At 42.9% G+C, this 26,651-nt stretch overlaps 3 protein-coding genes across 3 annotated transcripts; 1 reads left to right on the top strand and 2 right to left on the bottom strand.

Annotated features, from left to right (window-relative positions):
• Window positions 1–372: 372 nt before the first annotated feature.
• Window positions 373–14,799, top strand: dzank1 (double zinc ribbon and ankyrin repeat domains 1). The gene is made up of 21 exons (XM_064965370.1): window positions 373–412; window positions 521–637; window positions 821–974; window positions 1,223–1,352; window positions 1,744–1,792; window positions 2,270–2,376; window positions 2,787–2,869; window positions 2,963–3,080; window positions 3,507–3,620; window positions 3,892–3,984; window positions 4,945–5,067; window positions 5,318–5,482; window positions 5,955–6,195; window positions 6,845–6,948; window positions 9,622–9,705; window positions 9,925–10,042; window positions 12,101–12,195; window positions 12,637–12,720; window positions 13,001–13,128; window positions 13,489–13,563; window positions 13,905–14,799. Exons 1-21 carry the CDS (start codon window positions 373–375, stop codon window positions 14,074–14,076), a joined length of 2,394 nt encoding a protein of 797 aa, XP_064821442.1. The 3' UTR covers window positions 14,077–14,799.
• Window positions 14,800–24,629, bottom strand: kat14 (lysine acetyltransferase 14). The gene is made up of 10 exons (XM_064965367.1): window positions 24,371–24,629; window positions 23,922–24,043; window positions 23,492–23,613; window positions 23,066–23,247; window positions 22,271–22,696; window positions 21,309–21,895; window positions 20,896–21,029; window positions 20,203–20,378; window positions 16,999–17,189; window positions 14,800–16,196 (listed from the first exon to the last, which is right to left on the bottom strand). The coding sequence occupies exons 1-10, from the start codon at window positions 24,627–24,629 to the stop codon at window positions 16,023–16,025; spliced, it is 2,373 nt and encodes a 790-aa protein (XP_064821439.1). The 3' UTR covers window positions 14,800–16,022.
• Window positions 24,536–25,944, bottom strand: LOC135539470 (protein PET117 homolog, mitochondrial). Its single transcript, XM_064965368.1, has 3 exons — window positions 25,735–25,944; window positions 25,135–25,287; window positions 24,536–24,656 (listed from the first exon to the last, which is right to left on the bottom strand). Exons 1-3 carry the CDS (start codon window positions 25,828–25,830, stop codon window positions 24,651–24,653), a joined length of 255 nt encoding a protein of 84 aa, XP_064821440.1. The 5' UTR covers window positions 25,831–25,944; the 3' UTR covers window positions 24,536–24,650.
• Between the last annotated feature and the right edge of the window lie 707 nt (window positions 25,945–26,651).

The following is a 26,651-nucleotide window of genomic DNA, read 5'->3' on the forward strand; positions in this document are numbered from 1 at the left end:
TTGCCTGTAGAAAATACTTTTCACTGAAGTTAAATTAATTTATAATTAGATTTCTTCCCTCAGCCCATTGTCATCGGTATTTTTGTATTTAGTGAGTGATAGCAAAGCAGTCGGTGCATTTTGTAACAATAACAAAGATGCTTAGATAATGGTTGACTTGAATATAATGAAAGAGCCTGCAAGACATGCATAGAACGCAGTGAATTACATTTATATGGCGCGAGTATTCAAAGTTCAAAGTATTTCAGGAATTGCAAAATCATAACTAATATAATGAAAGTTGAGAATAAACCATGAAAACATTGTGAATCCTGCCATTGGCTGTGGTGGTTGCTAAGGAGTATGTTTCTCCGTTGCTGCGTCGAATAGGCAATGAAACATCAGCGGTCACTGATCATCGCATCTATATCAGGTAGAACAACGCCTTTATCCCGCTTAAACATTTTATAATAAGACATGTCACTTTTGCAATGGACTGATGAAAAGGTTTTTTTATAGCCGAATGCGTTTTTTATTATAGGACCGAATATGGCAGCCGGTTGCATTGTGGTGCCTCTCATCATACCGATTCGAATCCCCCCTCCTGGTAAAGCCAAGCATGAGATAGACACCACAACTCCTGTGGAGCTCAAATCAGGTGAAAACAAGCGTGTATCCATAATGTGTGGATGTTGCTAAAGTAAAATTTAATATATATAATCTACCACTTTTATGTTTGAACATTGTTTCAATGTTAAAAATGAGATCCACAATGCACTGATAGACAACATCTGACCTAGATTCCAAGGTTTTTTGACAAACAACATATATTGCTGCCTAGATACCCAAGATGTCACTATCTACTACACTCTGGATGGTACTAAACCAGAGGTGACGAAGAGACCAGGGTTTGGAGAGAACAACACTTTGAAGTATAGCGGACCAATACGCTTACCTGAGGGCAAAGTGTCAGTCAAAGCTCTGGCTATCACCAGGTTGGATTGTGAAAGGATTCTTCAAAAATATATCACACAAAGACATTTATTGTTTCATTGGCATTCAGTCTTGGGTCAAATATCATTTCGTTTTCCCTGTACAATTGAATCAACATAATAGTCCCAAAAGTGCAAAATCAAGGGTACCCTAAATGCTTATTTGCCTGAGGTCTGGTGCTGTTATGTTATAATATTTGCTATTATGGATAATTGATGACTGAAACTGACCTTATGTTTATCTGCCTTAGGGATGGTCGAGAGAGTGCCATTGTCACCAAGCTATTTCTGGTGGAGTATGTGCCCTCAAATGAGCCACCTTCCATTGAGGACAAGGATGATAACTTTCTGAAGGAGTATGAACGAGACCTCTCTAGACAGGTATAGTCAGGCATATTTGCATGCTAACACTTCATTTCAATGTCGTATGAAGTTTGACATGTAACGACAGCTTATGACAAGATATGTCACATTGCCAATGCATTGCCTGCATTAAATTTGCTATGAATCTCTAAAACTTTACTAAAACGTCATGCTTCTTCACAGATTATCTGGGGAAGCCTAGCAATGACGTGACATAACTGACACAACTGTTATTGCATGTTAGGCTACATCAAGCGCTAAGGCATTCTCATGAAAACTGTATGCATTACAATGAAGGATCATTCAAACAAATGTGTTGTCATCTGCATCAATATTTATTCTGAACAAGCTGAGGGGAAGCTGAGTATACTGTTACTGTGGGTCTATTGTATTGTACTGTTTCTCACAGGAGATGGGGACAGCGAACGGTTCTGGAGATGCCTCACTGAAGCTTCAAGGTATGTCTAACTTTTACTGATGAGCAATTTACAATGCCCAAACAACATCACAAAGATAGCTCAATACCAATTTCCCTAAAGGGCTATTTCCCCTTCCCTATAAAAATATTAGTGTCACAAAAATATGACCATACAACTGTCATACTGTAATGTAAGTACTAAATATCATATTCATGTGCAATGTGAAACACTGTTATAAACTCAATATCAGCATTTCTAAATGCTTGGCTCAATAAGTGCAAGCTGCTGTGTCAGTACGTACTATAGAATTAGAATAGGTTCTCTATGGTGCGAACACTGTCAAACGGACATGTACTATATATATATGGAGATTCATATAATTCTTATAAACTTTATAACTTTCATAAGCTATCAATAATACCCTTTATAATATGAAGGGGATTCCTGATAGTTTATGAATGTTATGCAGTGTAAGAGCGTGTAAGTTTTGGTAATAGTTGTGTGTGTCCTCTTTAGTGCCAAAGACCTACCGGCCCCCTAAAGATCCACGGTTCCTCAGCAGCCGTCTAGGGCCTGGGTCCCCTGCTCTGGAGCCCATGTCTTCACATCGTTCTCAGACACTGGTACATTCACCAAAAATATATTTGGAATATTATTTAAGCAGTAAGGCCCGGGGGGGTGTGCTATATGGCCAATATACCACGGCTAAGGGCTGTTCTTAGGCACGACCCAACGCAGAGCCCTTAGGGCTCGAACCACCCGGTTTATAATTCTATTTATAGTATCAATTATATTATATCATTATTACGGTGATGATGGTGACTGGTTGTACTTTGGTCAATTATCAGAATCTGCTAAGAGTTAACAAATATATTGTGACCCATGCGGGAATTAAACCCACAACCCTGGTGTTCCAAGTTAGCCTATGGTCATTGTCATACCATGCATAGATTATCAAATCATATGAGCAAATACAGCTCCTTACTTAGAACGCCACAGAACATTAATTATTTGGTGTTAAATGGTCTTTCAGAACGCAAGCTTGGAAGACAGTCCTTTCAAAAACCTAACCAGCACTCAAATGTCAAGGATCCAAAGGGAGACAGACTTTCTGAGGTGAGTGAACAGAAAGCGAGAGAGAAAAAGATGCAGAGAGATTGTTTATAATGGAGAAGCGAATGATCTCTCGCAACTTCTACCTTTCCCCAGGTGTGCGAAGTGCTTGAGCCATCGCCCCTCAGACCCCTTTGCCCGCTTTTGTCTGCAGTGCGGTACCGCTGTGCTGCCTGTGCCAGGCCAGAGGCTGCCACCCACAGAGGGTGGACAGGTATCACCCCAGTCCTAAAACCAACTTCTACTATTGATACTGCTACTATTGTTAACATTTTGTTAATGGCCTACTCTTTGATTGTGTGCACATTTTACAGTGTGGCATTTAACATTAGGTTAATTTTACTGTGTTTGTTTTAAAATGCAGAAAAATGCCACCAGAAAATAATATGATTTCAGGGAAAATCACAAAAAGGATTTGGATATACTTTTGAATATTGCAGTATATAGGCACAAAATGTAAATGCAGTTTAGTCTTATTCAGTGTTTTAAGTAGTTTTCCTCCCTTAAGTCACCCAATGATAAAAGGTTCTGTATGTTCATTCAGGCCTTTCAATTCAATGTTCAATTTGGCCTGTGTGTTCATTCTGGCATTTCAATTCAATGTTTACCAGCCCAGGTTTGGGTTCTCCTTTGTATTTAGATGGGCTTGTGTGTCCACTGTAAAACAATGGTGCCTGTCAACACCCCCACATGTGTGGTATGTGAGGCCCCCATGAGCCCCCAGCTCCAGCCTCAGGCCAGCTTAAGACTCCAGGTAAATATCAAGTTTACTGCCACAAACACTCACACAAACACACACCTTGTGACTTTGCACATGTACACGTTTGAATATAGAATACCTTATTTGCAGGTGTGTTAACATTTACCTTTTCAATACAAAGCAGTGTAAATGGATCGGTTTTTTTCACTTGCACTCTCTGTGTGTATGTGTGTGTGTGTGTGTGTGTGTGTGTGTGTGTGTGTGTGTGTGTGTGTGTGTGTGTGTGTGTGTGTGTGTCCACTCGCTTCCTTTTTCTGTGCTGTAGAACAAGGTGATCTGTCCGTCATGTGGAACCGGAAACCCTCCGCATATCTCAACTTGTGTCACCTGTGAAACTAAACTACTGCAGCCACCCACTGTAAGAGCTCATTGATTGTATTATAGTAGCCTAATTATGCTTATTAGGCTTAGTTTAGACTTGTATAAATTCCTAGGTTTTTGTTGTAGTAGGAAATTAGTCAGAAAGCAAGCAAACTACAAAAAAATGTAACCAAGTTGAATTGGGTAAACTCACTTCTCAAGTTGAAAAACCTCCACCCGCAGCATATAATTACTAGCCTTTCAAGGGCGCAGCTAGCGTTTCAAGAGGGCGTTTCAAGAGGGCGGTCACATTAGTTTGTGAGACATAAGATTTTCGTCATAGGCTAGTGGTTAGAGCGTTGGACCAGTAACCGAAAAGTTGCTGCCTGGTTTGAATATCCGAGCCAACAAGGTGAAAAATGTGCCCTTGAGCAAGGCACCCTAATTTGCTCCAGGGTTGCCGTTGTACTATGGCTGACCCTATAAAACAACACACAACATCACTGCACCTATCCGGTGTATGTGACAATAAAACATATATACTGTACATATATACTTTATTTATTGTATAATATGCTCCAGACAGCCAGTTTAATGTATCTACACTCCGAATATTTTATAGTTGAATATCACACTTACCTTCTGAGAAGTTTCTCTCTCAACATATTGAGAGTGTGAACTACCATGAGGAGTTTATACAACCAGGTTTCTCCCATTCCGCTGCTACTATTACTAGTACGTAGCCACTGGGTCTGCAGGCTTTTGTTCCATCCCATCACTAACACACCTGTTTCAAATAATGATCTAGTCATGGTTTCAGTTTGGACGAGTGGTGTTAGTGATGGGCTGGAACGAAAGCCTGCACATCCACTAACTCTCCAGCACCCACTTTGTGAGAGACGTAGTGACTCTTGTGCATTATCAGATGTTGCCCTACGTGTTGTGATTGTACACATTAGATTTCATTTCTTGAGAAGTCAAGGTGCTACCATAGGCTTTTTGACATTTTTCTGTCTAGGCTGTTTTGGGTGGCCAGAGTGCCCCGCCACTTCCATCTGGAGCAGGCAAGATGATGTCCTGTTCTAAGTGCAGCCGGGTCAACCACTCGGATGCGCGCTTCTGTGACTGGTGCGGTTGCAAGGTAAGCATACTACTTGCCCCAAGCCTCTGTTCCTCCATCCATTCAACCTTCCATCCATTTCACTAAAACAGAATGTTGAAAGCAGCAATGAGGCTGGTTCCACCAGGTTAACATTAGCCTCTCGCAATTTAAACTTCTTCCACTACCTTTAAACATACTTTTAGAAAGCTGAAGCAAGCACACACAAAGTGTAGCTTTTATCCTCTGACCATTTCATTCTCTGTTGTAAACTGGTGCCCATCCCTGCCAGCCTGGCCATTCAGTCAGCTGTTTGATCTGCTCCCGGTGTGGAGCGAGCAGCCACCCCTATGCCAAATTCTGTGGCTCCTGTGGGGTGTTTCTGGAAGGGCCACCTAGAGGGGAGTCACGTGCCAGCCTTGCCTATTCCATGGGGGGGAAACTGGAGTTGGAGCGAGTACGTCCCTCACCTTGCCATATTTACTCATATCTAAACAGGGTTGGGAGGTCAATTTCATTTCAATTCAGGAAGTAAACTTAAATTCCAATTCCATATACTGCTCACAGAGAATCATTGAGGAAAATTAGAATTTCAGTTTACTTCCTGAATTGAAATGATATTGAGCCCCACCCTGATTCTAATAACCCTCGTTAAAAGGGCACACGTGTGTGCACGCACTCTTAGTCACCAAATGTGGTACAGTGGTACATTCTCTGAGTGTTTTGTTAGAGCCATCCTTCCCACAATTAAATAAATAAAAATTTCTCTCCATTTCTATCTTTCTCAATATCTCCTTATTTCTCACCCCCTCCTCTCTCTGTCTATCACTCTTCCTCCTTTCTTTCTTTCTTTCTTTCTTTCTTTCTTTCTTTCTTTCTTTCTTTCTTTCTTTCTTTCTTTCTTTCTTTCTTTCTTTCTTTCTCAACAGTCCACTCACACCTCTGACGGTGCCACTGCCACCTGGCAGGCTGTGCCCTCCTCCGTTTCCCCTGGTGTGGCGTTGGCCCCAGCTCCAGCACGGGCGGACCAGCAGACTCAGACGGTGGGCTTGTTCTACCCGTCGGGCACTGAAGTCCACAGGAAGGGCCAGCAGGTGGAGCTGGAGCTGAGGAGACAGGAGCAAATGAGGGACCGCAGACCACTGCTCACAGCTATAAGCCCAGGCAGAGGTGACCACTTGCCAGTGCCTAAATAACTGCTAACTGGTGTAGGGTGAAGTTGCCCCCAGATTCTGATCTTGGGTCAATTTAGCATTTTCCCCACTATTGGTTAAGGTTAGGATTGGGGGAGAGGAAGTTGATCCTAGATCTGTTCCTAGGGGGAACGTTATCCCAGAGCACTACTAACCCTAATGGAGTGATAGAGGGAGAAAATCCGCAGTGAAGCCTGAACTGGTGACCATGTGGTTACAGGGCAAAAGCACAGGGCGAGGGCTTTTTTTTTGTGCCCCAAAATCCCAGGCCTCCCGGCAGAGTTAGTAAGACACCTGCATAGACAGAGGTTATACAGTACAAGCACTAACCAACGCTACAGAGCTGACCACTTTCTCAATCAATCACATTTATTTTATAAAGCCATTTTCACATCAGCAGTTGTCACAACGTGCTCTACAGATACCCAACCTAGAACCCCAACGAGCAAGCAAAGCAGATACAGGGAAGGAAGGAAGGAAGGAAAAACTCCCTGGAAAGGCAGGAACCTCCTACTGTTTTATTGCTTGCACCACGAAGTAGTAAAATAAATGCTGGGGACTCTTTTTTTAGAAACTGTCTCTGACAATTTTGTTCTCCCTTTTATCGATTTCTCACTCTTCTCTAGGGTACTGGAGGAAGCAGCTGGACCATGTGTGTGCTCACCTGCGCAGCTACACTCAGAACAACACTGAGTTTCGAGCTCTCATAGGGGAGCCTCACATGGGCCGGGTATGACCAGCCTCTCTCATAACTAATCCGGGCTGTAATCTTGGTAATACTTTACTGAAAACAAACAGATACAGAATGTTTTATTAGCTTGTATGAACCTTTATGTACAGTTGAAGTCAGAAGTTTAAATAACACCTTAGCCAAATACATTTAAACTCAGTTTTTTCACAATTCCTGACATTTAATCCTAGTAAAAATTCCCTGTCCTTAGGCCAGTTAGGATCACCACTTTATTTTAAGAATGTGAAACGTCAGACTAATAGTAGAGAGAATCATTTTTACATACACTCAATTCGTTTTTGGTAGCATTGCCTTGAAATTACTAATAGTAGAGAGAAGGATTTATTTCAGCTTTTATTTCTTTCATCACATTCCCAGTGGGTCAGAAGTTTACATACACTCAATTAGTATTTGGTAGCATTGCCTAAATTGTTTCGGGTAGCCTTCCACAATCTTCCCACAATAAGTTGGGTGAATTTGGGCCACTCCTCCTGACAGAGCTGGTGTAACTTGAGTCAGGTTTGTAGGCCTCCTTGCTCGCACATGCTTTTTCAGTTCTGCCCACAAATGTTCTATAGGATTGAAGTCAGGGCATTGTGATGGCCATTCCAACACATTGACTTTGTTGTCCTTAAACCATTTTGCCACAACTTTGAAAGTATGCTTGGGGTCATTGTCCATTTGGAAAACCCATTTACGACCAAGCTTTAACTTCCTGACTGATATCCACATAATTTTCCTTCCTATTTTGTGAAGTGCACCAGTCCATCCTGCAGCAAAGCACCCCCACAACATGACGCTGCCACCCCCGTGCTTCACGGTTGGGATGGTGTTCTTTGGCTTGCAAGCATCCCCCTTTTTCCTCCAAACATAACAATGGCCATTATAGCCAAACAGTTCTATTTTTGTTTCACCAGACCAGAGGACATTTCTCCAAAAAGTATGATCTTTGTCGCCATGTGCAGTTGCAAACCGCAGTCTGGCTTTTTTTGTGGCGGTTTTGGAGCAGTGGCTTCTTCCTTGCTGAGCGGCCTTTCAGGTTATGTCGATATAGGACTCGTTTTACTGTGGATATAGATACTTTTGTACCTGTTTCCTCCAGAATCTTCACATGGTCCTTTGCTGTTGTTCTGGGGTTGATTTGCATTTTTTGCACCAAAGTACGTTCATCTCTAGGAGACAGAACATGTCTCTTTCCTGAGTGGTATGGAGGCTGCGTGGTCCCATTATGTTTATATTTGCGACCTATTGTTTCTACAGATAAACGTGGTAGCTTCAGGCGTTTGAAAATTGCTCCCAAGGCTGAACCAGACTTGTGAAAGTCTACAATTTTTTTCTGAGGTCTTGGCTGATTTCTTTTGATTTTCCAATGATGTCAAGCAAATAGGCATTGAGTTTGAAGGTAGGCCTTGAAATACAGGTACACCTCCAATTGACTCAAATGGTGTCAATTAGTCTATCAGAAGCTTCTAAAGCCATGACATAATTTCCTGGAATTTTCCAAGCTGTTTAAAGGCACAGTCAACTTAGTGTATGTAAACTTCTGACCCACTGGAATTGTGATACAGTGAATTCTAAGTGAAATAATCTGTCGGTAAACAGTTGTTGGAAAAATTACTTGTGTCATGCACAAGGTAGATGTCCTAACCGACTTGCCAAAACTATAGTTTGTTAACAAGAAATTTGTGTAGTGGTTCAAAAATAAGTTTTAATGACTCCAACCTAAGTGTATGTAAACTTCCGACATCAACTGTATTTCTATAACTGTAAGTTAGACAGGGTCATCATAAGATCATTAGTGTCACTAAGACATTAAAAAGGGCGTTGGCCTCCCGAGTGGCGCAGCCGTCTAAGGCACTGCTTCGAAGTACTTGCTGCGTTACTGCAGATCCTGGTTTGATACAGGGCTGTGTTGCAGTGTACAGCATTTCCTCCGACACATTGGTGCGGCTGGCTTCAGGGTTAAGTGTGCATTGTGTCGGGTTGTGTTTTGGAGGACGCACGGCTCTCGACCTTTGCCTCTCCCGAATCCGTACGGGAGTTGCAGCGATGGGACAAGACTGTAATTGGACTGGAATTGGTGCATTGGGGGGTGGGGAATGGAATTAATTGTACTTTTTTATTTATTTTTCTTCCTGGGGAGGGACTGTGGGAGGGGTCTCTTGAGGGACAGCTATTGGGGAACTGTGGGGGGATCTTGGAGGGTTCGGGTTCATGTTTTCTGGCATGGTGGTAGTTTGATCAACATGCCCTTGATTTGATTTGATTTGACCCTGGATGCTTCTGTGTATCGCTCTGAATGGGAATCTGTTGGATGACTGGTATGATGTAGTTATTGAGCAGCTTCACTGCAAGTATATTGTATGTTTTGAATATTCAATTAAGAAATATGTTTTTTTAATAAAATTAAAAAATTAAAACACTAACTACCAATTGGATATGACAAAATTGTGTGGGGGTGTTATAGATGTTTATGACAAGTCTTACAACACATTATATCTGTAAGGTGTTATCATTATCTGGAACCAAACACTATCTGTAGCATTGGTTCCAATTCATGCAAATATCCCAAAGAAGGTATTCATAAAAATATTACTTATCCCCAGGACAATGGGGAAAAATTATCTTTGATGTATGTTCATGTGCTTCTTGTTTTTTTTTCCTCGGTTCAAGATGGTTTCAGCTGTGATCCAGGAGGACAACTATGAAGTCAGTTTGAGGATCAACTTCGTCTCCGCTGGACTTGAAAAAACGAAGGTCTTTCATTTTTGCTATGCTATGACACTTTGAAATGGACACATTTAAATGGACATTTCTGTTATACATTGTAATATGTCACCCGTCAATCACTATTCATTTGCTAAACATTGTGGGATTCCTTGTCCTGTTTAAAATCTTCCTTTAGTAAATTCTTCTTTGTCTTGTCTGGAGCATATTTCAGGCCAAACATAAGGCCCACAACAAATATTTTCTTAGTCCTGTCAGGTAGACGGGACTGAGAAGCCCCTTATCCTATCAGAGAACCAGAACCTCAGCAGTGTGACGGAAGGCATGAGCGGCCTATCAGCCAGACAGAACAGCCTGGGTGAGAAAGGTAAACCTACCTACTTTTTATTTCAACTTGATTGAGATATTAATACAAGCTACTGTCTATCTTATACATATCACTCGGGGACAGACTACGTTTCTGTTTAGGGGGTGGAGACTTCGCTAGTATCTTTCTCTCAACCTCTCCTGCCAGACCCTAATTGACATCTGACGCAATTAAGCAAATATTTTATTTATTCTACTTTAGAGGATTTTTTTAACGAGAGATTTACTACATTTACATGCCTGACCCCCGTCGCCATGGGGCATGTGTAGACCAATACACCAGAATCCGACACTACATGCTTGACTCTTAAGCCAGAATACTAACCTTAGTTATTCATTGACATCTCAGAAGTATTGGTTTATTATTTGTTTTAGATCATTCTTTTTTATTCATGTGAATTTATTTTAGGTACAGTTTGATGTACAGTGGGACAAAAAAGTATTTAGTCAGCCACCAATTGTGCAAGTTCTCCCACTTAAAAAGATGAGAGGCCTGTAATTTTCATCATAGGTACACTTCAACTATGACAGACAAAATGAGAAAAAAAAATCCAGAAAATCACATTGTAGGATTTTTAATGAATTTATTTGCAAAATTTGGTGGAAAATAAGTATTTGGTCAATAACAAAAGTTTATCTCAATACTTTGTTATATACCCTTTGTTGGCAATGACAGAGGTCAAACGTTTTCTGTAAGTCTTCACGAGGTTTTCACACACTGTTGCTGGTATTTTGGCCCATTCCTACATGCAGATCTCCTCTAGAGCAGTGATGTTTTGGGGTTGTTGCTGGGCAACATGGACTTTCAACTCCCTCCAAAGATTTTCTATGGGGTTGAGATCTGGAGACTGGCTAGGCCACTCCAGGACCTTGAAATGCTTCTTACAAAGCCACTCCTTCTTTGCCCGGGCGGTGTTTTTGGGATCATTGTCATGCTGAAAGACCCAGCCACGTTTCATCTTCAATGCACTTGCTGATGGAAGGAGGTTTTCACTCAAAATCTCACGATACATGGCCCCATTCATTCTTTCCTTTACATGGATCAGGCCTCCTGGTCCCTTTGCAGAAAAACAGCCCCAAAGCATGATGTTTCCACCCCCATGCTTCACAGTAGGTATGGTGTTCTTTGGATGCAACTCAGTATTCTTTGTCCTCCAAACAAGACGAGATGAGTTTTTACCAAAAAGTTCTATTTTGGTTTCATCTGACCATATGACATTCTCCCAATCTTCTTCTGGATCATCCAAATGCTCTCTAGCAAACTTCAGATGGGCCTGGACATGTACTGGCTTAAAGCAGGGGGACACTGGCACTGCAGGATTTGAGTCCCTGGCGGCGTAGTGTGTTACTGAGGGTAGGCTTTGTTACTTTGGTCCCAGCTCTCTGCAGGTCATTCACTAGGTCCCCCCGTGTGGTTCTGGGATTTTTGCTCACTGTTCTTGTGATCATTTTGACCCCACGGGGTGAGATCTTGCCTGGAGCCCCAGATCGAGGGAGATTATCAGTGGTCTTGTATGTCTTCCATTTCCTAATAATTGCTCCCACATTTGATTTCTTCAAACCAAGCTGCTTACCTATTGCAGATTCAGTCTTCCCAGCCTGGTACAGGTCTACAATTTTGTTTCTGGTGTCCTTTGACAGCTCTTTGGTCTTGGCCATAATGGAGTTTGGAGTGTGACTGTTTGAGGTTGTGGACAGGTGTCTTTTATACTGATAACAAGTTCAAACAGGTGCCATTAATACAGGTAACGAGTGGAGGACATAGGAGCCTCTTAAAGAAGAAGTTACAGGTCTGTGAGAGCCAGAAATCTTGCTTGTTTGTAGGTGACCAAATACTTATTTTCCCCCATAATTTGCAAATAAATACATAAAACATCCTACAATGTGATTTTCTGGATTTTTTTTCTCATTTTGTCTGTCATGGTTGAAGTGTACCTATGATGAAAATTACAGGCCTCTCTCATCTTTTTAAGTGGGAGAACTTGCACAATTGGTGGCTGACTAAATACTTTTTTGCCCCACTGTGTATTCATGTTGTCTGGCTGTGATGTTGCTGTAGAGAGTGAGAACGCTACCTCAAAGTCTGCAGCTTCCAGGAGAACAGTGAAAAACCTCAGTCAGAGCTGGACCTCTGACGTTGCACAGAAACCGCCTGTGAGTTGGACTTTTTCTTAGCTGAGGCTTCGGCTTGGACTTGGAACAACCCAGAAACAACCCCAAGCCCTTGTGGAGATCTGAGAAGATCACATATGGTCCACCCGGCTCTCCAATAGGCTTGGTCGGACTTTAGGCATATTGCTTTTGCCTGTCAAATCCTTTCAGATCTCCACAGGTACCGAGGGTTTAAGGGATTGGGGTTGTTTCTGGACCGAGTCATAGCTTTATACTTTTGTTTTCAGTCGTTTGTGCCCTTGGAAAAGTGCAAACTTTCCGCAGTGCAGTTCAGTTGAATCCAACTGCATTATTTCACGGGCATGATCTGTTTCAATGCACACATTCACAATGGTGCTAGGTCACTGCACATCTAACTGTAAGTGAATGGTGTTATTATCCAATGACCTTAATTTTTTATGACAATTTATTTCTATTTCCAAGCCATCCAAAGACAGTCTGCTTCTGAGGGAAGTTGGCCCAGACGGGAGGGGGGAGATCTCTGTGGTCCAGCAACTGCTTGATGAGGTAACGTAATCAAAGCTGGTAAAAGGAATGTTCATATTGAGATGCTAGTTAAGATTCTGTCTCGAAGGACCATGAAATAACTCCACCGACTGATATAGCCGAGCCGAACCGAACTGTACTACGCTGACCTGGTTGCACAGATTCCAGAGTTGCTGGAATCTTGTTACAGCCATGTGAAAGTAATAACAGAGCCAGCACTGCAGCTTTCGGATCGGCATGGTAGAAAAAAAATCAAATTTTCCCTGCTTGTATTGCACCGAACATTGCGATGTTGTGCCAGGGTGCAGATCCCTCATGCCAGGGGTGCGCCGGGCACCCTGCCCTGGTTGTTGCTGTGCTGCACGAGCACCACGAGGTCCTCCCTGTGCTGGTACAAAGGGGAGCTGACGTCAACCGGCAGTCTGGGCCGTAAGTACAGTGCTAACGGATTAAAGTCATTCAGATTTTTATTCAGATTCCCCCGGAGAATCTTGTCGGAAGTTGTCTCCCGAAGTGCTATTACTTTAAGCCTGCTACACACTACGCGAACGGAGTGCCGTATAATGTCCATTCTAAAAATAAAAAAAACGGCACAAAAACTCTACGCAAACTAAGCTCCGTCTGCGTAGTGTGTAGCAGCCTTTACATGTGCATGAGCTGTATCCAACCATTAATCGCACCGGTATAAATTTCATGCTGAAAATACTCTGAGGTGTTGGACCTGGGATTGTCATTCCTGTGTCTTTCCACTTTAAAAAAGGTTAAGTTTCTCTCTTTCTTCTTTCATAGGGTGAACAACACCGCTCTGCATGAGGCTGCTGCTCTTGGGAGTAAGGGCTTACGGTGTGCAGAGACACTATTAGGGTAAGAGACTACCAGCTATATATTTTATATCTGCATGCTCCGGTTTAGTGCACATACATAGGACAGCCCCAAGCCATTGCATAGCCCATATCAGGAATTTACTATTTCCAAAATACTGTACATCAGGGTTTCCCTGGGGCCACATTTAGTTTTTTTGCCCTAACACTACACAGCTGATTCAAATAATCTAAGCTTGATGATGAGTTGGTTATTTGAATCAGCTGTGTAGTGCTAGGGCAAAAAACAAAATGTGCCCCCAGGTTGGGCCCCTGGACCGAGTTTGGGAAACCCTGCTGTACATAACCAGGGTCAATTCATTTATCCCATCCCAATCCTTCCAGATGCAACGCCAGCATTCGGAAGAAGAACGACAGAGGTCTGACGGCCTATGACTTGGCAGTCACTTCAGATTGCAGCCCTTTGGTGTCTCTACTAGCTGCGAAGATGGGTCAGGGCATGCTAGACAGACTGGTCAAACCCAGGACTCACCCAAACCTAGATGCATTCCGATGACAGAGAGAATTGTGTGCGGCCCCCAAATAGCACCCTATTCCCTAATAGTGCACTGCTATGGGCTCTGCTCAACAGTAGTGCACTAAATAGGCAACAGGTTCCCACTTGGGATGCAACCTTTTCTCCATGGTGGCCTTATTTTCTGAATTGACCATCCATCAATTATCTTGAATCTGTTAATCAATTATAATTTCCAGAAATGGGATTGATAAGGAATTTACCCCAACCTTATGTACTGTAGTGCTTACAAACATCTACAACCATGGAAAAACACCCTTGTAAATGGCTAATTTGTTAATGCTAACAAAACATTTGATTTGAATACAGATGCGCAATATAGTACTTGATGATAATAAATGGTACACATACTACTAGCTATAGTAAAGAACACTAGTTCTAAGAGGCATGTACACTGAGGTCCAAAAGTATTGACAGTGACCCATTTTTTGTTGTTTTGGCTCTGTACTCCAGCGCTTTGAAATAAAACAATAACTGATGTTTAAGTGCAGACTTTCAGCTTTAATTTTAGGATATTTTCATCCATAGAAATTACATCACTTTTTGTAAATAGCCCCCCCAGTTTAAGGAACCAAAAGTATTTGGACAAATTCACTTAATCATAAAGTATTCATACCGTTTGACTCATTCCAAATTTTGTTACACTCGGAATTTAAAATATATTACATATTTTCCTCTTACCCATCTGTAAACAAACCTCATAATTTGAAAACATGTTTTTAGAAATTGTTGCAAATTTATTGAAAAATAAACACAGAAGTATCTCATTTACATCATACCCTTTCTGGGTAAGTCTCTAAGAGCTTTGAACACCTGCATTGTACAATATTTTCCCATTATTCTTTATACAAGTCTTCATGCTCTGTTAAATTGGTTGTTGCTAGACAGCCATTTAAGGCGTGGCAAAGATTTAAGCATATTTTAGTAAAAACTGTAACTGCCATTCAGGAACATTCACTGACTTCTTGGTAAGCAACTCCAGTGTAGATTTGGCCTTGTGTTTTAGGTGAAAGGTAAATTCATCTCCCAGTGTCTGGCAGAAAGCAGACTGAACCAAGTTTTCCTCTAGGATTTTACCTGTACTTAACTTCATTCCATTTTTTATTTATCTTGAAAATCCCCAGTCCGTAATGATAACAAGCATACCCATAACATGATGCAGCCCCTGCTATTCTTAAAATATGGAGAGTGGTACTCAGTCATGTGTTGTACCTGCCCCAAACATTATACTTTGTATTCAGGACAAAAAAATGTATTGCTTTGACACATTTTTTGCTGTGTACTTTTTTATTCTGTACAGGCATCCTTTTCACTCTGTCAATTATGTTAGTATTACGGAGTAAAAGTACTGTAATTTATTAACAGTTCACTCGATATGGATGACAATACCCTCAGATTAAAGCTGACAGTCTACACTTTAACCTGTCATTGTATCATTTCAAATCCAAAGTGCTAGAATACATAACCAAAACATTTGTCACTGTCCAAATACTTTTGGATCTCACTGTACAGTATATATTCCAGCAAGCAAATGAAGACAGAATGTGAGTGATTTTGTTCTTTATATAATTGCCACTTGAGCTGTAGAATTATTCAGAAATGCGAGTGTACAAAATTACAATAAAATATCGTCCTTCAGTCGATCCACAAAAATAGCTCACCATAGGTTCTCACAAATATAATGACCAAAGAAACAGTGTAACATACAATGGCTTAACTGAATAGCACAGGCACTTCCAGATATATTTTTTCCTCCTTCTGACTGGTTGCCTGTATAGAAATACAAACCCTACAGCAGACAACGACAATTTGACTAGTACACTCAATATGGCTACCAGTTCACCAATAGAACGTTAATTTACATGGGATTGTCCATTCTAGTAATTGTATTTCTATGGCCCGAATACTGGCCTGTCCCGTTTCCTGTCTCACCGCCGTAGCCGCAGGAAGAAGGCATGTCGGCACTCCTTGCTGTCCAGCGGGTAGTATTTGTCATAAAAGTCCAAGATGTACTCCTCAGTCTTGAAGCCAAACTTCTGGTATAGGAGCATGGCGGGGTTACTGGCCGAGACATGTAGAGTGACGTCTTTTCCCATGCAGGTCTGTGGGGGAAAAGAGAACCTTGCCTGAAAAGATATCTTCCCTTTTTCAACCACTTAACATGTGCTGTTGTAGATCAATCCAAACCATTTAAGTGCATTTTACGGTTATTTATTTATAGTCATTTCTTGAGCTAACTTGACTAAATCTAATGTAGCCGTAGGGTCAAGTTAGTTCTGGTCTAAAAAGCACTAAGCGCCAGTACAGCAACTTTACACCGAGTGTACAAAACATCTTCCGAATATTGAGTTGCACCCCCTTTTGGCCTCAGAACAGCCTCAATTCGTTGGGGCATGGACTCTTCGAGGTCTCAAGTGTTCCACAGGGATGCTGGCCCATGTTGACTCCAATGCTTCAATGTTGTGTCAAGTTGTTTGAATGTCCTTAAGGTGGTGGACCATCTTTGATACACATGGGAAACTGTTGAGCATGAAAAACCCAGCAGCATTGCAATTCTTGACACACTCAAACCGATGCACCTGGCAGAACCGATGCACCTGGCACCTACCCTGTTCAAAGGCACTTAAATCTTGCCCATTCACCCTCAATGGCACACATACACAATCCATGTCTCAAGGCTTAAAAATCCTCCTTTCGGCCTCCCTGGTGGCACAGTGGTCTAAGGCACTGCATCACAGTGCTAGCTGTGCCACCAGATGATGGCAGTATGGCTCTATACAATGTGGCTTAGAGTCTCTATAAAAGCTGCACTTAACCACTTTTTATGTAGACAATTTTATTATTTAATTGCTGCTTGCAACTTGAGTATTGTTGTTTATTATTATTATGATTTTGTTACCATACCTGAATGAGATGGTAGATCATGAACGTAGCGATTCCAGCCCTCCTCCACTCGGGATGCACCAGCAGGAAGGAGATGTAGGCCTCGTTGTACTTCACGTCCGGCACCATGAACCCAAAGCCGATCACCACCTTCTTATAAAGGACCACGACGCTGAAGTCTGGGTACTGGAGACACTCGGAGAGATCCACGCCTGATAAGAGAGCCAGAGAGAAAATCAGCCGTCAATCTAAAACTTTGAGGGAAATAGTTTAAAGTAGAATAAATATGCACATTGTTGTATGCTTCCATGTGATTTATTTTACAAGGACAATGTTTCCATCGGCATTCACATGAACATATTTAAAGGAATATTACACTTTAAATCAATGTTTGTCAGATGTTTTATAAGTAGTCTAATGTCAAGATGACTCCATGTCCCACAGCATGGGTTGTGAAGATCCAGCAATATGCCTCAACCCCAAATGAATGGAAAAGATAAGCACTGACTAAACTCAGGAAATTAGACTGCTCATCTTTTCCATTCATTTGGCATTGAGGCACATAGCTGGATCTACACAACCGATGGCCTGGAACATAACTCGACACTAGCCAACTTTAAATCTGTAAACATCTGACAGACTTATTTTTTTTTTTAAATGTCCATTTTAAGTTCCCAGTCTGAAATAGGGCAGGGAGACATGGCCAAAATATCATATCAAGGTATTTAAAAAAAAAAATTGGACAGTATTTTATGTTTTTTGATTAATAAAAGTTCTAGATTTGCTTCATGAGTTGTGTGTGGCAACTCATATATTCTAAATTATTTCAATGGGTCTATCTCCATTCGGATTGTTTTATACTGTTCAATTCAACTTCAACCTAAAATAATTTACTGCATTTCCATCAATTTCTACCTTTCCTACCCTACCCACTGCACTGAGGATAGGAAACTCTGTCACCACTGATAAATCCACTATAATTGAGAATTTCAATAAGCATTTTTCTACAGCTGACCATGCTTTCCACCTGGCCACCCCTACCCCGGTCAACAGCACTGCACCCCCCACAGCAACTCGCCCAAGCCTTCCCCATTTCTCCTTCTCCCAAATCCAGTCAGCTGATGTTCTGAAAAAGCTGCAAAATCTGGACCCCTACAAATCAGCCTGGCTAGACAATCTGGACCCTTTCTTTCTAAAATTATCTGCCAAAATTGTTGGCACCCCTATTACTAGCCTGTTCAACCTCTCTTTCGTGTCGTCTGAGATACCCAAAGATTGGAAAGCAGCTGCAGTCATCCCCCTCTTCAAAGGGGGGGACACTCTTGACACAAACTGCTTCAGACCAAAATCTATCCTACCCTGCCTTTCTAAAGTCTTCGAAAGCCAAGTTAACAAACAGATCACCAACCATTTCGAATCTCACCGTACCTTCTCCTCTATGCAATCTGGTTTCAGAGCTGGTCATGGGTGCACCTCAGCCCCGCTCAAGGTTCTAAAGGATATCTTAACCGCCATCGATAAGAAACAATACTGTGCAGCCGTATTCGTTGACCTGGCCAAGGCTTTCGACTCTGTCAATCACCACATCCTCATCGGCAGACTCAACAGCCTTGGTTTCTCAAATGATTGGTTCACCAACTACTTCTCCGACATAGTTCAGTGTGTCAAATCTGAGGGCCTATTGTCCGAGCCTCTGGCAGTCTCTATGGGGGTGCCACAGGGTTCAATTCTTGGACCGACTCTCTTCTCTGTATCTATCAATGATGTCGCTCTTGCTGCTGGTGAGTCTCTGATCCACTTCTACGCAGACGACACCATTCTGTATACTTCTGGCCCTTCTTTGGACACTGTGTTAACAACCCTCCAGATTGAGTTTCAATGCCATACAACTCTCCTTCAGTGGCCTCCAACTGCTCTTAAATACAAGTAAAACTAAATGCATGCTCTTCAACCGATCGCTGCCTGAACCTGCCCGCCTGTCCAGCATCACTACTCTGGACGGTTCTGACTAAGAATATGTGGACAACTACAAATACATAGGTGTCTGGTTAGACTGTAAACTCTCCTTCCAGACTGACATAAAAAATCTCCATTCCAAAGTTAAATCTAGAATTGGCTTCCTATTTTGCAACAAAACATCCTTCACTCATGCTGCCAAACATACCCTCGTAAAACTGACCATCTTATCGATCCCCAACACCCTACTCAACAAATTGGATGCAGTCTATCACAGTGCCATCCGTTTTGTCACCAAAGCCCCATATACTACCCACCACTGCAACCTGTACGCTCTTGTTGGCTGGCCCTCGCTTCATACTCGTCGCCAAACCCACTGGCTCCAGGTCACCTGCAAGACCCTGCTAGGTAAAGTCCCACCTTCTCTGCTCGCTGGTCACCATAGCTGCGTCATTACGTAGAATACATAATAACGTTACTCAAATTGACTGGCCATCTCGGCAAAAAATATGATTTGACATTTGTTTAGGTACAGACTCCCACTCTTTTCTGTACTTCTGGCTGTACACTTTTGATTGAGATATATTGATTGATGTAAGTTCTGTTCAAGATCAAACATTCGTGACCAACTATATTCATTGGGTTTGGCTCGTCGAACCCGTACTAATGCTGCTGCAGTCAGCCAACAATGATTTGCAATTTGCTGAAATTGCTGCTTGCCTGCTGCTGCCGTCACTCACAATGCACTATTGCAGCCAGGCACGTGTGTTGTGACTGTGTGTGACAGAGAAAATCGTTTTTGTGTCATTTAGACGGAAAATGTATGCATTTTAGCATTTGAGTCACTTTTCAAAAGTTGCTAACAGTTCCAAACAATTTTTTTAAAGTAGCTACATTTGTTGCTAGGTGCTTTAAAAAAAAGTTGACAGAGTAGTCTGAAAAGTTGATAAATATAGCAACAAAATTGCTAAATTGGCATCACTGGTGGGACTAGGTCTGTGTGGAAAGCAGCATGGAGAGAGAGGAGAGGGATGACTCAAGTAGTGGTGTAAACTATAAAAGTGGACGTTACACACGGCGTATCACATTTAACATACCAAACATTCAAATACCGTTATACAAGGTAAAGTAAAAACCCCAACCGGTATGTGCATAAATACCGTTATCTAGTAAAATATGGTATACCGCCCAGCCCTAGTCTGAAATGTAAAAATGATCAAGTAAAATAAAAATCCAAACATGATAGTATGGCCCTGTTCAGTCTCCTACCTGGCCAGAAGATGTCGTGGCACATGGAGTTAATGGAGGGGATGTGGTTGGGCCGGACGTAACAGTAGTCGATGGGGGCCTCTGGATCTGGGTCCCAGAGGGGGTCCTTCCTGTGTGGGTAGGCACGGATCTCCGCCAACAGCTTCAGCTTCATAGGCTTATTCTCGTAGTCCCTCCTGGTGATGGATTCATTAGTGCACACCGTAGCAAAACTTTTTGCAATGGAAAACATTAAGCAACAAAAACAAGTTTGTTATTGGAGAAGTTCAAATTGTCACTCTCCGTTTCAGTCCATTTTTTTCTCTCGATTTGGTGTCTAGTGAATATGATCCAGGAGATTGGTTAGAAAACAAATGCCATGAAGAGGCAACATGATCTTTTTATTTGTGTGTCAGAGAGGAATGACTATTCTTCTCAATGCATTTCAATCTGAATGTAATAAAGATATTGGGCACATCCAGGGGCACGTTCAGGAGGGCTACATACTGCACGTAACAGAGAAAAGCGGCATGAATAGAGCCACAATAATATTGATTCCTTCCATGCTGTGATTGTTATACCTCACCTTGAGTATCAGGATTTAATTACGGGTTAATGTCATAGGTCAGGTGGTCACAAATGTCTCTTACCATATTAGGGGTATAAGGCTGCATGTGGTGTGCCTCATGAAGGAGGTAAAGGCGTATGGCATACCTTATGAAGGGTTTGAGAGTGCGGGAGGTGTACGGGCTTTTGATGCCCTGGTCTACGCTGGCGTCCAAGCCCATGATCCGGTGCCAGAAGGAAACTGTGGGCTGGTGGTACCCTCTTCTGCTGGACACTGTTGTCTAAAAGGGATCAAATGCATTCCATAGACATGTGATCGAAGCAAAAGATGTATCATGCATGTGATGTAATGTGTTTGGAAATATTCCAACCATTCCTCTCGTTTTCGCTCTTCTAGTTTGTGACCGCTCATAACAAATCGGAATTTAATCGTAATAATAAATGCCACAAAGCAGACTTTTTATCGAAAGCGACCAAGAGTACAGAGAGTGCATACATTTGTGTGCGTGTGTGACCTGTGAACGAATTTGCCATCTGTGCTCATAGTAGTGAAGGTGTACCTGGAAGCGGTCGAGGATTCGGAGGTCCTGGCTGGTGGTGCGGTACTTCCCCGTGCCGGAGCCCCCGTAGCGGCCCTGTCCCCCGTACACCCCTCCCACCAGACTGAGGGTGGCACTGACCGCCTGATCGATGTCCAACAGGGGGAGCCCTCTCTGGCGTTTGGCCTGCCTCACCAGTAGCTTCCTGTGCAGCCGCTTGGCCTGCGCAGTCACTGCAAGCGCCTGTGGACAGGCCTCCAGGCGCCGCAGCAGCACGCGCTCTTCATAAAGGCTGAGGGGGGCAAACCGGGGCTCTGAGGGAGGCAAACCCTCCCCCTTCTCTGTTAGGACTCCCCTCCTCCTCTCCCCGCCACCCCACGCCCCCCTGGCCACGTTGGATTGGCCTTTGCTGTGCCCCCTTCTCTCGTCGTCTTCATCGTCCCGGCCACGGCCCTCCTCTTCATCACTCTCTGTTTCCTGCTTGATGTGCGCCCCTGGTCGCATCTTCTTGCGAACGACAAGGGTGCCAGTGCCCAGGGACATGCTGGATGAGGGGATATACTCAATGCCGGGATCGATGAAGCCTTCGCCGTTCAGCTCCTCGTCATCTGGAGTTTCAAATCAGAAATGGGAAACATAAACAATACATTCTGTGAGCTTTCCAGACATTCGCTGATTATTTCAACTAATTAAATACCACTTAGTTTTTGAGGAATATGATTTATGAAATGTTGTACTGTATATCCTAGAAATAAGTTGATATTGGCATGGAATGCACCATTATTGACTTTTTTTTTGTTGGTTGGCCCACCCACGAATCTTACATTGTGGTATTAAATGCTATCTGACACCATTTCTCATCTTGCCCCTGTGGGCCACATTTGGACTGCTCACCACTAAAATAGTAACTGTATTCTGAATGGTTCCTTTCATTTTCTATCGAGACTAAAAATTCCAAGATCAAGGGAACCCCGACTTCTTACCGTGAAAGAGTGCCATTGGTGGCATGACGTCAGGGATGAGGTCAGCCTCCGACAGCAGGCTGGGCGTGGCTGAGTGGGAGGCGGGGGTGCCGGGTGCAGAGAAGTCTGGAGAGGGCGACGGCGAGGGGCTGGTGAGTGGCGTTCGGTCCGAGGAGCTCATTGAGGAGAAGTCCACCACCTCGCCTTTCTCCAGGACAAAGTCAGATCGCCTCCCACCGCCACGGCCGCTGAACTTGACAGGCGTGGAGGAGGCGCTGCGATCCATGTACCCCGCCGCCTCCTTCTGCGCCCGCCGGATGTCCTTGGCCTCGTGGGTCCGTGAGCGCTTTTCTTTCAGCTGCATGGCACACTCCACTGGATTACGGCCCGCGCGCTTCCGTAAGCCTTCCACCGTGATGATGGGTTCCAGGGTTGGCTTGGAGGCAGCTGAGAAAGTAACAAACGCCAGCTAAGCAAAAATGGTTAAACAAAAGGGGCTCAAAATGCTCAATCAAAAACACATGCATGTACAGTCGCCTGGAGGGGTGAATTTATTTGGACTACACTTCAACAGTAGCTGGTTATCCCTCAAAAACATGTAATTGATTCACACAACAGACTTTGCACAATTCTACAAACTGCTTAGGGTTAACTACCTCTAACAATAATTTAACATTTGTAATATCCCTGTCATTTTTAAAGTCATGTCCCCCCTTGACTTTTCCTAAATAAGTCTATTTAACACACAAAATAATCCTTTGGTTGTGTCTGAAAATGTGAAAACTTAATGTTATTTATGATAGTTCCGCAGTTCACCTTTAGACTTTAGGGAGGCCACAGAGGACTTGTCCCCATCTGGGCGAAGAGTGGGTGGACGGTTCTGCACCAGCTTCCACCAGCCTGGCTCGCCAAACTCCTGGGCCCCTGAGCGAAAGAACATGGGGCTCCCCACCGACAAACAGCCCGCCACCGTGCTCCACCACGTGGAAGTCTTCTTTCTGCAGGTGAAGGTGAGGCATCAAAAACTCGATCCACTTACAAAATACTAACTTGTAAAGAATCACTCAAACATAGCTCTTCTTTCCACAAAGGTTGGGTCAAGTTCCAAATATGTCCGCTCTTGATATTCTGATAATTGACTGATCAATTATCAGGTTCTCGGTTTACATTTTTGGGTTGTATGCAAACTGTTAACAAAACCTTACCAACTGACAACCAAATTAAGGTTGTTTTCTTTCTAACCTGGTGCCCAGTAGGAAGGTCCAGTGTCTCCCAATAAAGGCACAGATGTCCTCCTTCCATCTAAAGTAGCCTTGACGCCCCATGCCCTCCAATGAAAGATTATACATGGCCAACATAACAACCTGAAATAAAACAGAAAACACACCGAACTGCAGTGAAAACCAGGAAAATAATGACATTCATTCAGTACTAGAGGGCGGTTGCCCAGAACAAATATAATCAATGAAAAAGTCTACAGCAATATACAATATATAGTACTCTGCAATCTTATACTTGTTCATACTTTAGATAAGGATCTTGTCCCATATATTTGTATTAAGGTGTTCCTCTTTTGACCCTGTTCATGTTCTTATTATCTTACGTAAGCTGCACTGCAAATCAGTTCTTCAGTGCTTCATTGTGGCAAAGTGCTTCATTGTGGCACATGTACCTGTTGCCAGGTGAGTCTCATCCTCTCAAAGGTCTCCTTGAAATCTTCTGTACAGTCATAGCAGGTGAACTTGAAGAAGTTGTCTCCTTTCAGGTAGCTGGGTTGCTCTCCGTGCAGCTGTGCTGAATGGTGGGGATGAGAATAAAAAAGACTGCTAAGAGACAAGGCATTCTGTTAATTTCATTCTCATTCTTTATTTGAAAAGCATGTACGGTGCAACAGGACACGACATGACATCCAAATATTGAACAGCAGCCCTTTAGAATATGTATGAATGGACAGATAAGGCAAATCCCAGTGAAATTACAGAGGAAATAACAGCGTAAAATATACTCTGTCCAAATTGTTGTGACAAATTTGCAATTGTTAAGTGATATTGAGAAAGAACGATGCCTCGTCGCAGGGAGAGGTTGATCTCCCCCCCAAGGGCTGCCTGGCCCTCCTCTCACCGATGGGGATCCACTTGTGGCACTTGTCGCAATAGAAGGCCATGTCTTCATTCCAGCCACCCTCGGCATCCTCCCCCAGATCGCTGTTGAGCGAGTCACCGCTCTGGTCGTGCGAGAGGTCCACCGAGGCCTGGTCTTCCGACTCCACGATGAGCAGCGTCTCGCCCTCCACCTCACCCTCCTCCAGCCCCTCCGAGGCAGAGGTGCACATGGCCTCATCTTCCACTTGGCTCCTCTGCTCAACACCTCTTTCCATCATAACCAGGTGGAGTCAGACAGTTTACTCCTGGGTAGAAAGAGTGAAGGGTTTTAGTTTTACCAGCCACAATTGGGTAAGGACATTTTCAAATAAAAGCAGTATAATTCAGGGATTCCCTATTCTATGAGAGAAATCATAACGTTGCCTACTACCTAACTAAACACTATGTATAGCCTACCTTTAGGGATCAAACTGCATGCCACGCATTGCCCTATATGTTTTTCAAAACCAGTGACAATCAATAGCTATCCAGAAGGGTGGCAACGGCTTCTGCAGTGTCAGCTAGTTTACTTTTCCTCCAAACCCTTAATTGATAAATCATTGGCCAGAGAATCTACAAAGATGTTTATTGTAAAAGCCAATTTGCATAAAGACAGCCCAGCCTAGTTCGAAAACATTCTATGGTGTACTACATTGCTTTATCAATATTTCAACCCGTACAATAGCCATACTACACGTGGCTACATAACAATTGTGAAGGCTGTCAAATAAGTTGTTGTTATGCCTGGGGTTGGTCGGAGCCCTGCTGCCCCGATTCTCTCCTGTCGCGCTCTGCCTTGAGCTCCTTGGTCAGACTTCTTTGTTGCTCGAGCACTCGCAGGTTCTCTCTCTTCCTCTCCAAACGTTCAATGTCTCTAAGTACTCCCGCATGAAGTCTCTGATGAAGAACAAACAAAAATACCACTGTAAAAGCTATCTAAAATTATGGCTAGAGGTGTTGTTTACCTCATGGTCCCAGTTTTGCTTGAGATACACTCCTGCAACGGTGTTCACTGTAAGTATCACAGAAATGCCCAGTACAACATTAGAGGTTGTAGACATAGCTAGCTATCTAGTATTGCATGTAGCCATCTACCGTTAGCTGTCTGCTAGCAGAAAAGTATGAAGATGCTAACTCTAGTTAGCTGACATTGGCTAAAAGTAATGTTTCTGCTTACAACTCTCTCAATGTAGCTAGCTAAGTTGCAACGGACTTTTGAATGGGACACATTGTACCCTACTATGACTTCTTGCTAGTTAGCTAGCTAACGTTATCTATGAATTGGAGTGTACAGTAATTGAGCTGGTCCGTAGGCTAGCAAGCTAGCTAACGTTAATTGGTTACCTCTTGATCCCAGTTTTGCTTGAGATGCACTCCTGCAACGGTGCTCACCGTAAGTATCACAGAAACACCCAGTACAACTTTAGAGGTTGTAGACATAGCTAGCTATCTAGTATTGCATGTAGTTTGAAGACAAAGGGGATTGCTAAACTAAGACTTGGATAACGTTAGCACAGGACATCTCAGTTATGTGTCGAGGTCGACGAGTTTAGACTGTAGAGTGGAGTACCGAATCAGGAGACAGTCGAACAAATCGATTTAGACTTTCTAAACATTTATACAATTAATAATCATTTGCAAATATTCGGGACATATGACACGAATTAGGTCATGCAAAATATCATAAAAAATGTGTTTAAAGTCTTCAATATAAGTTGCACAAGTGGCTAAATGTGATCCACACTGGCTTTGAGGAAGGCCAGTATGTCTATATTACGCGAGAACTCAACACGTCAGCCACTACAGGGACTGAAATTACAGCAACACTTAACAAAAAGCTGCAGTTAGTTTCGGGAATGGGTTGCAAGGAATACGTTTGTCCTACATATTTCCAAAACGAAAAACATTGTATTTGGGACAAGTCGTAAGGAACTTGAGCAAGTTGAGGTGACTAAACTGCTTGGCGTAACCATGGATTAAGTCAAAACATATTGATACAACAGTAGCTTCAGATGGGGAGAAGTTTGTCCATAAAGCACTGCTCTGCCTTCTTAACAACACCATCAACAAGGTCGGTCCTACAGGCCCTGGTTTTGTCGCTCCTGGGCCCTGTTTCAGAAAGCGGGTTTAACAAACTCTGAGTTTAAATCTGAACTGTCAAACTCTGAGTTTTCTTTTCAGAACAGCTGATAACAATTAGTTCAATCAACTCTGTTAAATTAACCCTGAGTAAAGCACGTGCATGAGGAGATAAAAAGCCC

Source organism: Oncorhynchus masou, chromosome 5 (assembly GCF_036934945.1).
Source record: "Oncorhynchus masou masou isolate Uvic2021 chromosome 5, UVic_Omas_1.1, whole genome shotgun sequence".
In the NCBI taxonomy this organism is placed as follows: Eukaryota; Metazoa; Chordata; class Actinopteri; order Salmoniformes; family Salmonidae; genus Oncorhynchus; species Oncorhynchus masou.

Bases quoted from the DNA above. Each gene is read 5' to 3' on its own strand.
- kat14 (XM_064965367.1), bottom strand. From the start codon at position 24,629: ATGATGGAAAGAGGTGTTGAGCAGAGGAGCCAAGTGGAAGATGAGGCC. The intron at 23,248-23,491 runs GTTAGAAAGAAA...CTTCACCTGCAG, and splicing joins ACCTTCCTACTGGGCACCAG to AAAGAAGACTTCCACGTGGT. The intron at 21,896-22,270 runs GTAAGAAGTCGG...TTGAAACTCCAG, and splicing joins ACCAATGGCACTCTTTCACG to ATGACGAGGAGCTGAACGGC.
- dzank1 (XM_064965370.1), top strand. From the start codon at position 373: ATGAAACATCAGCGGTCACTGATCATCGCATCTATATCAG. The intron at 2,870-2,962 runs GTGAGTGAACAG...ACCTTTCCCCAG, and splicing joins AGGGAGACAGACTTTCTGAG to GTGTGCGAAGTGCTTGAGCC. The intron at 3,081-3,506 runs GTATCACCCCAG...CTTTGTATTTAG, and splicing joins CACCCACAGAGGGTGGACAG to ATGGGCTTGTGTGTCCACTG.
- LOC135539470 (XM_064965368.1), bottom strand. From the start codon at position 25,830: ATGTCTACAACCTCTAAAGTTGTACTGGGTGTTTCTGTGATACTTACG. The intron at 25,288-25,734 runs GTAACCAATTAA...GTTCTTCATCAG, and splicing joins AGCAAAACTGGGATCAAGAG to AGACTTCATGCGGGAGTACT.